Consider the following 13,317-nt stretch of genomic DNA (forward strand, 5'->3'; position numbering starts at 1 on the left):
TGAAATCATGAAGTGCAAGAATAACTTAAAAATGGCCTATATTTGAATAAACAAAAATAGACTCACTGTAGTGCTTGAAATTTATGTATATTTCCCCCTGAAACAGGAAGTTAGGACGGGACATAAATCAAGGCTCCTCCCCCTTTTAAAATAGCTTTACCTCACAGGAATATGATGAGAAGCTGAAGTGCAAAATGATGTCATTAAAGTAATTTATCTGTATTAGAGGAGGTGAAAGACTATTCGTTTTGAATGCTTTTACCTTCCTTTATAGATATAAATACTAAAAGCAAAAAAAAAAAAAACAATTTTGGTTTCATGGTGACTTTAAAAATGTAAACATGCAATGCATAATACGATACATTTTAAGAATTAAATGTTCATTTAAAAAAATCCACACAACTTTTCTTTAAAGATTTTTTTTGATAGCATCAAAAATACCTTGAAAATCAATTTCTGTATTTACACGCACAATAAATTTCCCTTCTCCACCTTAAGAGAGGCGCTCACGATCCTAAAGGCAATCTACAGACAGACCACGCCCTACTCACATTCCGATTGGCTGTGAACCAGCTGCTCCTGTTGCTGATTGGTTACCGCTTTCCCATTGAATGTCCTCCACCTTTACTTTGTCAATTTCTGCGCCTTCATTGAATTGCGCTGCGAGAGCTCTTATCGATCCGCGCGCCCTGCAGCAATCTCAGCACGACAAGATACACTACTGTACCTTAACAAATGACAAACACATCATCTGATCGCTTTATCATCAAACGAGTGGACAGTATCTGCACTTAAACTGCATGAAGTGTGAACCAACACCGTGGGACAGAGATTTCCCGTCGTACAACCTGCACTTCTCCGTAGTTGGCTACTATTCGTATTAATTTCCAACTTCTCTTAATCCGCCGAGGACGAAACACAGCGATGTTCGGACTTCAGGACGCTCATCAGAGTTGCATTTCCTCATCTTATTGCTGAATTTCGACAGATAGGTGTACCGCAAACGGCAACTGGAAGGATTAAAACAGATTTGTGGTTTTTGCGAAAGGAAATTAAAATGCCGGATCAGATCACAGTTGCAGAGTTTGTGGCGGAGACTAATGAAGATTATAAATCGCCCACCGCCTCAAACTTCACCACCAAAATGACTCACTGCAGAAATACCGTAGCAGCACTCGAGGAGGTGAGATTTAAGTTTATTTAACCTGCTATTTTACGCGTGTTAAAAGCTTATTGTGTGGTTAGCAGACCAGTGGAGTCAGCTATTGCCCCCCTTGGGTAACTTAAGTGAGTTATTGGGGAGCCAAATCCTCGCCCCTCTTTGTTGTTGCCTCACCCATTATCAGTCAAGTGTTGTATTGCATTGTCTCATCTTCTTGATGAAATACACAAAACTCTGAGGTAAAATATGTTTGCTCATTCATTGCACCTTAAGGTCAAATATGATGCTGTTATGGATAAACGGCACATTGAATAGAAAAATGTAAACGTATAATAGTCCTAAAATGGTGCTAGTAATAGTAATAGTTGACCAGCACCTGTTATGTGAAGGCACCTTACATTGAACCTATTGATTTACGTAGCATTAATTGTCCACCATCAGACCTTTAGATATGGTTCTTGTCTTTCATAATATGTAAGTGTAGCAGTCAAAAGTTGACAGTGTCTACAGTGTATATTATAAAAACATTTAGTAAATGATTAAAGCCTCGCCCTGGTGAGATATAAATAGCTTTTCCCAGCTCTGATAGGCTGTGCTGCTTTTGTGTTGTGCTGAATGGAGACAGCTTCCTGTGGGACCTCAATCATCACAGCTTCAGCTTATAGTCACCATAGATGCTGCAGCCTATATTACACTTGCTTTTGAATGTAAAGAATTAAATGAACAATAACATAGTGTGTTGAGATTTTGTTTTTTTGCAGTGATGTTGAAATGGTAGCTATATGATTATCTCTTACAGTATGTTGATAGGATGGTGCATTTATGCTGGGATGTACCATGCAGTTTAGTCATACAATTTCTGTTAAAGAGCACCTATTATCCGATTCACGTTTTTAAAGTTCCTTTGGTGTGTAAGTGTGTATTAGTACATGTTAACGATATGCAAAAGGTACATACCCCATAGGAAACGATGACGCGAGTTATCGTCTCCAATGTAAATCTCTTTTCTCGGACTACAACAAACACACGGATGTAGGCAACAGTTTACTTCCTGGGATTGGTGATGTCGAGAATTCCTCCCGCTTCGGCTATTCACGCATAGTTGGACGATTGAAAATTTGACTTCACTCGTTTCATACACGCGTGAAATTCTAGTCATTTGAGACATTCACACGGAAATCCGCATCATGGGAGGGGCTTCTGAGACTCTGCTGAGACTCCGCCACTCTGCTTGTTTCCTGTAATCATGTCACTACTACAGCAAGGTCCTGGTTGGTTTACACGGCAATTACAAGTTCAGATTTTTTCAACTCGCGCGTTTTCGCGGCAACGCTCAATTTGTGTGGAACGCGCCATTCATGCCGCGCTAACCGCGTATACCACGCCGCAGGATGCCTAATCGCTTCTTTACATTGACTTAACATGTAAATCACTTATGCTTGTTGCATCTACTGCGTCTGGTGTGAACCCTGCATTACAGCCTGAAAGTTAAAGGTCACGTTCTTCCTGATACCATTTTTAAACCCTAGTTAGTGTGTAATGTTGCTATAATAGCAAAAATAATACCTGTAAAATGATAAAGCTCAAAGTTCACTGCAAGGCGATATATTTTCTTCAATAGAATTCCTCTTTAAAAGCCTACAACGAACGGCCGGTTTGGACTACAGCCCTCTATTTCCTGCTTTAATGACGTCAGTAAAACAGTTCGTTGACTAAACCCCGCCCACATGAATACGTCAGTCACCAGCTTTGGCTCAAACGGCTCTGCTAAGCTAAGCTGCTATCGAATCACAGCACACTAAACAAACTACACAATCAGAACTTGTTACGTATTTCTGAAGGAGGGACTTCACATAACAAGGAAGACATCAGCCTGTTTTGAGGACAGTGAAAACAGCGCTATGCAGATAAGTAAATTGTGTGAAAAATACCGCGTTTTTTTACATGTGAAACATGAACACATGTTATATTGCCCACTATAAACACAATCAAAGCTTCAAAATCACAGTAAAAATGAGGATAAACCACATGAACAGATTTTTTTTTGCAGGGACCTTAAAAAAAATTAGTAGACATCTAAAATATTAATACTAAATTAAATAGATTAACTAGATAAAATGTACCTGATGGGTAATAATGAACAATTTGATGTATTTGGTGATAATGTAGGTCTTAAATCTATTGTGTGTTTGTTTGCTTGGTTGAAGTAGGACATTAAACACATTGGTTAAGTGAATACTGTACTTTCAAGGTAATTCTGCCAATGGGTAACTGTGTACTGTCCTTGGAGGCACTCAGGAAGTCTACAGCTGAATGATTGTTTTTGGTTTTCCTCTTGCATGCTGTTTTTTTCACTCTTTAGGCTTTGTGGTCACTGCTTCAGGCACATAAATAGTGTTATCCTCCAATTTGAAGTTTTGTAGAATCATTGTAAGTTTGTGGTTTTGTGTTTAATTTTACACTGGATACCATCAAGGATTACTGTCAGAGCTAGCTTGTTGGTTTTGAGAGCAACTTTTTGCATCTCGGATGGGCTGCTCAGTTTTGTCTTATCACATTTAAAAATGCCTCTCTCAAGGGTCTTATTGTTCCAGCCACTTAAGAGACTAATTTACTTGAAGCTTTGCCTGATAATCAACGGGACAAGATAGAGGGACGTTTTGGAGAATGACGTTTTCCATTATTGCCATTTAAAGCAATTTAACGGATAACAATTTAGGATAGCAGTTGTAAAAATTGGCCCACTAGGGAAATTAAGCAAAGCAACAAAAATACTTGAATTGTTTCAATGGCACGGTGCGGAGCGTCCACACTAGCCCAAACGAACCATACTTAAACCTACACAGGTCAAACCTACATTTGTCCAAACGAATCGTACTTTGAGTTTGAGGTCAAACCCACTCTTGTACGGTATGCGTAATGTGTGTACACAGTACTCTTATGTAGACTGTTATTCCAATACATCTGCATTTAAGTGTTGCTGCTTTTTAGCATTACTAAATTGCATCCTCAAAGTCTAACTGTGTGTTTACACCAGACGCGGTAGAGGCGGCAAAAACACGCTATTCACGTGTAGTTGGCCGCTAGAACATTTTGAGTTTACTCGCTTCATTTGCGCGTGAAATTCTAGTCATTCAAAACATTCACATGGAATTTTGTGTCATGGGAGGGGCTACTGTGACTTCACTTGCTTCTTGTAATCACGTCACTACTAGAGCAAGCTCCTGATTGGTTAACGCGGTGCTTTTTTCCGCCAAAGTTCAGATTTTTCAACTTGCGCCTTACCTGCGACAATGCTCAATTTGCGTCATTCGCACAAATTAGGCGTGTGAATAAGGTGGATTCCCATCTGCCATGCTAAACGCCTCATTCGCACCGCGAGACCTCCAGACGTGCGTAAACTAGGGCTGAACGATACATCGAATTTTCATCGTCATCGCGATATGAACTCACGCGATGAACACATCGCAACAGACAGCCTTGACGCGATGAATGAAGGGAAAACAGTAAGCGCATGTAATAAACGTTTGACCTATCACGTTTAGTCCTGAAGACATGTGCTGCGTCCGAAATCGCCTACTACCATACTATATAGTATGCAAAAAGCACTACATTGCCTACTATATAGCATGAAGTAGGCGGTTTCATTATTTGAAATGTATGTGTGCTCTGGAAGCGCCGCGGTCGCGACACGCTCGTTTTTTCCAGGTATTTCAAAAACATTTTAACTTTTCAGAATGACACAAGCGCAGTGTGCAGGTCATGTGACAATAACCTACGTGTCTAGTGTTTTCCACGTGTTTGTGAATGGCCCCTAAAACATGAAAAAATATATATATTTATCGCAAATCACATCGTCATCGCAACATTAAACAATGTCATCGCACATCGCAACTTTTCCTCACATCGTTCAGCCCTAGCGTAAACGCATCTTTACATTGAAATCACTCGCGCTTGACGCCTCTACCGCGGCTGTTGTTAACGCAGCATTATGTCATCTTGCAAATGTGTGTTTTAAGACCATACAATTTTAGTGCACTCTTTCATGCACATTTTTTGCTTGGAAAACATATTGGTGCTTTTAGTTTAATTGTCTGTCCCTCTCATGGAGTGGTAGTTTGATGTTGATTTATGATTGGAGGTCAGTTAAGGGCATTGTGTTCAAAATCAATAAGCATCAGTGCTTCATATGATCTCTGAATCATCTCTCCACCACAACACAGCCATAAAGACACGATGTATTGCTAGCTGCAAGGATGGATCTGAATGACAACACTGCCAGACATCCTATTTATAATGTGTTTTACTTTTGTAAGCCAAAAACATATTTGTTTTGTATTTTTAAGCTAATAGTAGCCATTATTATACTAAGATAGATACATAGTACAGTTTAATTAGCATGTATTTATTCTAAGATGTCTGAAATATGTTCCCAAGACAAAAACCACTAGTTTTTCTGTCGCCAAGTTAAAAAATAGCTCGGAGGTTAGTCTTCATATCCCAGTTTATGTTTAGAAAGTGTTTTAAACACATATAAGGCCACAGTGCTTCCCACCCTTATGTGGCTTGATATATCTTGATATGCTTCCATTGAAATGTTGACAGTGTGTGTAGCCCGTTTCACACAGGGCATAAAAAAAAAAAGTTTGGTTCTGGTTGGTTGTCAGTTTAGGTCAGTGCTTCTCAATTATTTTCTGTCACGCCCCCCCCTAGGAAGAGGTAAACATTTCGCGCCCCCCCCAACTCTCCACCGCGACTGTAAATAGTATAATTTGCCTAAAAAATTACACATCTGCAAAACATTGTATCCTTATTAACATTGAGAAAACACAAAAAGAAAACACAAAAAAAGAAATATCGATCAACTTACAACAAAGAATAACTTTATTAACATTGTTTTTTAGTCTGTAACAGAAAAGACTTAAAATGCATCAATTTGCCTGAAATAAAAAAATCAATCCTTATTTAAAGTATAATATTTTTTGACCATTTGATACTGAAAAATTAAATATAATCAATAAATAACACAAGCGGTTTACATCATGATTGGGGTGTAATGTCTTTAAAAATCACTTCCTGAAAAAGTATTTTCCCTGGGGTCTCGCGCGCCCCCCCTGGTGTCGCTTCGAGCCCCCCCTGGGGGTCCCGCCCCACTATTTGAGAAGCACTGGTTTAGGTGATGGGTCGGTAGGGATTTTATTTTATTTTATTTTTTATTTTTTTCAGTGGCAGCAAGGGATAGGTAGGAAATTGTTACATTTTTAAATTGAATAGCGGATATATGAGGTGACTTTGGCTATATTGCGTGTTTGTCTCACGCAGCGCAGCACGTCTCCACGGATTATCTCTTTTGTCATAATCAGGATTTGACATTAACTTTTTTGCTCACCAGCCAAAGTGGCTAGTTTTTCAAAGTTACTAGCCACTCAGCATTTTCACTGGCCAAATTTTTGTTGCTGGTAAAATCAATTTTATATGATTAAACTTGACTTTGGCACATCCTAAAATGACTTTAATTTGAGCAAATTTACTTGCTAAATTAGATGCAGACTGAATTTCAAATGCAGTCTGACTACCCAAATTAAGACAACATTTATTAGCTGGTATATTAGCTGGTATATCAGTATAGATCATATCATATATTTAGGTGCATAAAAACAGTCCAGTAAGGCATTAAAGGGATACTTCACCGATTTAGCATTCAGCTTTGTATCTGTAGAAACCCGGCAGTATTACTGAATGACCATGTTTCCCTCCCTCATTTCCCCCTGAGAGGAGAGATATCTGCATTTTGGTTCTGCAAAAAAGTCCTCCGATGATGTAATATGACGATTTTTGCATCATCGGAGGACTTTTTTGCAGAACCAAAATGCAGATATCTCTCCTCTCAGGGGGAAATGATGGAGGGAAACATGGTCATTCAGTAATACTGCCGGGTTTCTACAGATACAAAGCTGAATGCTAAATCGGTGAAGTATCCCTTTAATAGATTTACATAGAATGAATATATTAAAAGTGGAGCAGGGGTGTAGAAGATTAACTGAAAAGATAAACACAAAACCCCTCGACAACCACTTTAAATATTTATTAACAACAGCAGTAAATACTGTCAAGAAATGTACATTAATTTTACTGTCAGCTAGTTTATGCAGATGTATTTTATAAGCTTGATCATGGTTACTGATAAAAGTGATTTAAGACTTTTTAATGACAAATGTTGAGAGGGCATTATTGTAACATTAAAATGATGCGCAAACCTCTCAGCTGGCGGGTTTTCTTTGATTTCGTGTGCATTCAGGTATGCGCTGAATTTCTCTTCGCTCTTGCCCTGAGAGTTTGCACGCAATTTATATCTAATCAATCACTTCCATGCAATTGTTTTATCTTTCCCGAAGTGTGTATGCGCTCAGACTGCGTCCTCTTGTGCATTCGCAAATCCATCAGCTCTTGCGCGCTCTCTGGAAGGTGACGCTTTGGTCCGCAACGCCCCGCTGATCGCGTGCGCGTCTCTCAACAAACGGTCTCTTTGCGTTGCGCTGGGTGCAGAGTGCTCATGGAAGTTGTCGCATTGCGTATTGTTTATCATTTCGCATAACTTTTAAGAAAACTACAATTAAAAAATTATATTCAACCTGGCAAAGTGGCTAGTGGGATTGGCTGTCTTACCCGCCACGGCCGAAATCTACCCGCATTTGGCGGGTGTTAATGTCAAGCCCTGGTCATAATACCATAAATTCAAATATTATAATTCACTTTCTGACCGCAAAAATGAGCCTTGGTTTGTCCTCTCTGGAAGAGAAAAGCCCACTTGCATATCGTTGTTCAGCTCGTCTTTTTTGGTCTGTAAGTTACAACTTTCGGCGGGCGCAAAAGATTACGTTGCTGTGCACGAAAAAGCACCTCGAATGCACACCAAAAGTTACCAGTGCCTTTGTAAGTGACGACAACGATGTGTGAACGATTGTGTTAACGACCGTATAGCTGCCTTGTTTTTAGCATTGGTAGAGGACGTTGCATCGCGTGCTTTACAAAAACGGTGCTGTACTAAAAGGTAAATTATAGTTCGCCTCAAAGTTTTTGTGTATTTATTTAATGTGTATTATTTCTTCCCCAAGCTCATAAAATAAATTTGGGTCGCACATAAATTGGCAGGGTCGGTCGGAAACCGGAACCAAACAAATTTTTTTCTTATGCCCAGTGTGTTAATCCCATAAAATTGCCTTCAGTGCATTTTCCACAATCTGTGTATATCTAAATAGTGTAAAGGTTTAGAAAACTATATTTGCAAAACAGTGGTAAAGTAATGCAGCCACTCAGCAGCCTTGTTAATACGAAGTATAATTAAGATACACAGTCATTTTAATGAAAGCAACAGGCAAGACACAGCATGGCAGTGCGCCTCTGTTATGCTTACGTCAAAATGCATGAAATGGGCTTCAGTGACGTCATCACCTGTCGCATAAAGGCCAAAGTGTTTTACGTTTACGCAAAGGTTCTGCGTACAGTGTGCGTGATGCAATTTTTGTTTTAGAAGAGTGCGAGCGTACTTAACATGCACCTCTGGATTTTTGAACCCCACGTACGTTGTACGCACATGTCCCACATGTGCCTACAGGAGAATGTAGTATGTAGCCCAGGAGATGTATTGCATTATGTTGCAATGCGTATACATCGAACGTCTGTGTACACGTTCGAGTCAAATAACCATTACTTTTCCGTGCATTCGACCATATGCGTATGTTTGCTTACACTAGGGATGTCAATTTATGGAATTTCCCATATTCAATGACTGTTTAAATTAACGATCAATCAATCAAATAATCGTTAAGAGTAATAGTGCAATAAGTCTTTACTGCAGTGGCATTTAGCCAATGACATAAAAGTGTGCGTAAAAACGCCAGCTTCTTCATTCAAATTAAAAGATTTTATTTTGTCTAAATAACATGCTAGTGGGATTGACTCATTTTACAATTTAGTTGGTGCTTTGATGAAATCATCAATTTATCTAGGGGTGGGCGATAAACCGGTATGATAGTAATTACCGGTATTGTGTCACGCCATGATATGGATTTTGCAAAACCGTTGATACCGGCGTTACATATTTTAAATTCTATTTTTGCACTTATCAGGGTTCCCGCGGGGTGTTAAAAAAAACTAACCTTCAGAAAGTTATATCTAAGGCCTTAAAACGCCCAGATCTTCATCCTAGGACTTACATTTAACTTTCTGAATGTTATTTTTTAAGACCCCACGGGAGCTACCCAAGTCTTAAAAGTCATACCTCCATTCCTGAGATGCGCTGTCCACAGAAACACAAAACGAAAAGCTCCGATCGCACTTCAATCCATTTTTAATCATCATTTTTTTTAAGAGGATGCACATCACAGTGCACGCAAATCCTGCCAAAGACTATATTTCAGGTGTTGTGATCTGTATACAGCGAGTTTGGCGAGAAACAAGCCCGTGGCTTACCTAAGCATTACCAGGTTCTGAAACATAAGAGGACCCAGAAGCGAACAAAATCAACACTGCTTTATTGAAAATCAACTTAAACAGTCGGGCTGTCGAGTCCCAAGGCACCAACAGCGCGTTAACAGTGTTATACATTTAGGAGGCTTTTTTACCTCACTGCTTCAAAGGCGTTTAACGGTGTTACTCGCTTTTCACTCAGATCTGCTCTCTACTGCGCCCTGCACGCGCTCTCCACCAGACAACAGCAGCGAATTGAGGACGGAAAGCAAGAAATTACCGTAATAAACCATAATTTGCCAAAAAGTGCAATTTATCTTCTTTTAGGAACCATTCCTTTTTTGATGGCGCAAATGGTTGAGGAGTTACAGTTAAATGAATAGCGCTTTCCGAGTCCTTTAGCGGATAACGTAAGCAACATACCAAACACATTAAAAACAGCCTTAAATTTCGTTTTCTTAATGCAGATTTATTAATTAGAGAAGCTATTAAACAATACATAGTGCATATTTATGCATAAAAACGTATGAGTGAAGTGTTTTTGGCACTGTGAATCTGCTGGTTAATTAAATTAAATGCAATAAATACATTTATTAATATAACTAACTTGTATTAATAAACTGCATTTATTAATGCGTTCAGTGATTAATAATAATTTAAAGTGGGATGGCATCTTCCATCAGATGTTCATATTAACAACAAAAAGAAAATCTTGTTCTTTGTATATTTATAAATCAAACAGACACAAGATATACACAGCACACAGCTTTAAAGTTGTTGGATGTAGCGTAAAACATTGTAATAAGGCACATAGCCTACCAGCAAATGACCATACTAATTTCCATACTTTCATACTTCCCATATTAGTGACAATATGCATAAGAAGATGAGTCCACCCATCCACACAATGGCACTTTTAAAGGAAAAAATGGGAAAAGATAAAACACTCATGTCTAATGTCCAATCCCTCACTTGTTAGTAACATAAGGTTAAAAATACAAATTTTGCCAGTAATTTAACTACTACAGTGTGACTCCAAAATGTTTTATCTCATATGGCAACATACCGTAATACCACTATACCGACTGAAGAGTGAAAAATACCTTGGGATATGAATTTTTGCTCATACCGCCCACCCTTATCCCATAATGAAACATAATGACTAACAGTGTATAACTCCGCCTCACATGGGCACTCTGCAACAGTCGCCTGTAAGTCCATGCGTCCATGACATGTCAAAATAAAAGTTTTATTATCATCAAGTTTTATTTTTCTAGTTGTTCACCTCGCTTTCAGAGTCGTTGATACACTGTTTGATGTAATTATATCCAAGAAGCACATGAATGGCACTTTTTACGTTTCCACCGCAGCAAGACCTGCGGCATACTTTCAGCAAAAATGCTTATATTATCGAGATGGCAACCTTCCATTAGAAAACACGCAACAGTCAACTTGTCCTGGTGTAGCGCCTCAGCCAATCAATAATGATCAGTGATAGATGTTGCAGGTGTTTAGAGTGTAACGACAGTCAGTTACAGTTTCTTGCCAGAAATTTTACATTTTAATCTGTTTATTAAAAACGGCTTCTTGTCTCCTTCCCTGTATAGCAGCATTGCTATGATAAGCTTGCAGGCTTTCCTGAAGAGGGTCTTTGCTTTCAGTATCCTAACCGTATTTGCATTTTCTGTATCAGACCCTATTAGATCCACTGTGGATGCCATTTCATTGCGTTGGCAGCCAGTCTAGCCTAGTCTAAGCCCAGGTGTGTGTTTGGCATCTAGCATCGTTATGATCATGGCTACGGTTAAACTTCTCCGCGCTCGCTAAATTTTTTTTCACACAAAGCCGTAGTTCCCTGACAATCGGGGCATTTTCACATTAATTATCGAGGACGTATCACCTGCGATATGTATGCGATATGGCCCAGCTTGTCAGTGAACTAAGGGCCGGGATCGACCGATATGGATTTTTCAGTGCCGATGCAGATACCGATTTTTGTTTCATCAGCCTTAGCCGATGACCGATACAGGCTGCCGATTTTCTTGAGCCAATATTTGGAGCCGATACTGTTTTTGCTTACTCAATTTACATCATAAAAATGACACCATGATGATGCCAAATGTTACAAGTCTCAATTTAAAAAAAGTAACATTTATAGAACTTATAGAACTAGTAAAAACAAGTGAGGGTGCTATGGAACCATCTTTTGATGTTGTCATGGAAAGGTTGGTTGTTTTTAGTCACATGACCTGGAATCGCTTGCGGCTTCCAGCACTCTGTCTGTAAATAATGCCGGGAAAAAATCGGCGAACACGGCAGCCATATATCGGCCGGCCGATATATCGGTCTATCACAGGGCCGTTTATTTTCGGTATATATTTTTGGTCATTTTTTCTTTCTGCCAAAACCAACGTTCCCATTTTCGACCAAAAAGATCACCTGAAAACTTTTTTAGGTGGCCAGTGTAGGTCTACTATGCCTGGTTACTATTACTAGCTGGTTAGGCTGGTTCTTGTTGCAGGTAGACCAGCGTGACCAGTGCATCCATATTGGGTGCTCAGAAAAACAGACCAAAATACACTGGTATCTCCAGCTCATTTGGTCTAGGCTGTTTTAACAAGGTACATCCCAGATTACTTTATAATCACTGAGTTCACAAGCAATTCAGATGAAACTAACAGCTTTCTGATGGAACAGGTACAGTGTAGGGGTTTTAGGCACCTAGGAATTAATATTAAAATGCACAACAAGCTAAAAACCACAGTAGTCCCCTTGTCAGAGAGGTGTAGTCTGATCTGAGATGTGATCCTCACTTTATTTCATAAAGCTTATCAATCCTGCTGTAATTAATATTGTGCATATAATTCAGCTCTTTTTTTAAATCACAGATCATCATTACACTCCTTAAAGTGTGTTTGTTTTGAACAAGCATAAATAAATAATAATCAGATTAGACAAATTAAAAAAATGCATGTAGATTATTAAGTAAATTGATGTAGTTGTCCTGCAATATAATTCTCTGGCAGTAACTTGTCAGTATCTTGGATCCACCTTGGAGTCACGATCCTTTCCCGCCAAGTTGGATGTCTTTATCCTGCAGTGACTCGTACGGTAAAGGCCAAAGGTTCCGGAGTTCCCAATGACACGTTTGAAGAGTGAGTTTGAGGAAATCCCATTAATTGGGTGGAGCAGAGTGCATTGATCTGCTGGGGTTCAGAAGTGCACTGGCCTTTGTTTTGTTGAGTGTTAATGGGGGCAGGGAGGCCCCGGTCCGGGGGTTTGTCACAGATTACCAGGAACTACTCCCCTTTCAGTGCCATTGTTAACTGTCAAGCTTTACCTCTTCATTAATGAAGTTCCCGCATTGATTTGTTGCTGTGCCCTTTAAGGATGGTTGTCAGTTCCCCTGAGGTGTCTGATAATCGTATTACACTGTCGCTTTAACCAATGGCGAGCAGCTTTGTAAAAGATTTGATTGCCAGCTTTAGTGTAGGAATTAGTAATTTATAATATTTTATGTTTAAAATGTGTAGCTCATCATTATTCGCGCTGAATCTGAGATCATTCACCAGCACCAGCAACCCTTACAGCGCATCATGTGCTCCTTATGATCTAAAATGCACATGCATAGATTCTAGAGAGAGAAATCACAGATAAATAACAAACTTCAGACGCTGTGGAAAAAA

The 13,317-nt window shown here is 39.2% G+C and overlaps 1 protein-coding gene across 4 annotated transcripts in view; it reads left to right on the forward strand.

Moving 5' to 3' along the window:
* Positions 1-613: 613 nt before the first annotated feature.
* Positions 614-13,317, forward strand: part of LOC141362525 (arf-GAP with SH3 domain, ANK repeat and PH domain-containing protein 2-like) — a 110,812-nt gene continuing 98,108 nt past the window's right edge. For 2 of the 4 annotated variants that reach the window (XM_073864740.1, XM_073864741.1), the window contains exon 1: positions 615-1,183. In XM_073864740.1, coding sequence (XP_073720841.1) covers positions 1,058-1,183 — 126 coding nt within the window. In that variant the 5' untranslated portion in view covers positions 615-1,057. Of the gene's footprint in view, positions 1,184-13,317 lie in introns of all 4 variants that reach the window. The other 2 variants (XM_073864739.1, XM_073864742.1) reach the window with 2 other exon arrangements.

This window comes from Misgurnus anguillicaudatus, unplaced genomic scaffold (genome assembly GCF_027580225.2).
Source record: "Misgurnus anguillicaudatus unplaced genomic scaffold, ASM2758022v2 HiC_scaffold_28, whole genome shotgun sequence".
NCBI classification, from domain to species: domain Eukaryota; kingdom Metazoa; phylum Chordata; class Actinopteri; order Cypriniformes; family Cobitidae; genus Misgurnus; species Misgurnus anguillicaudatus.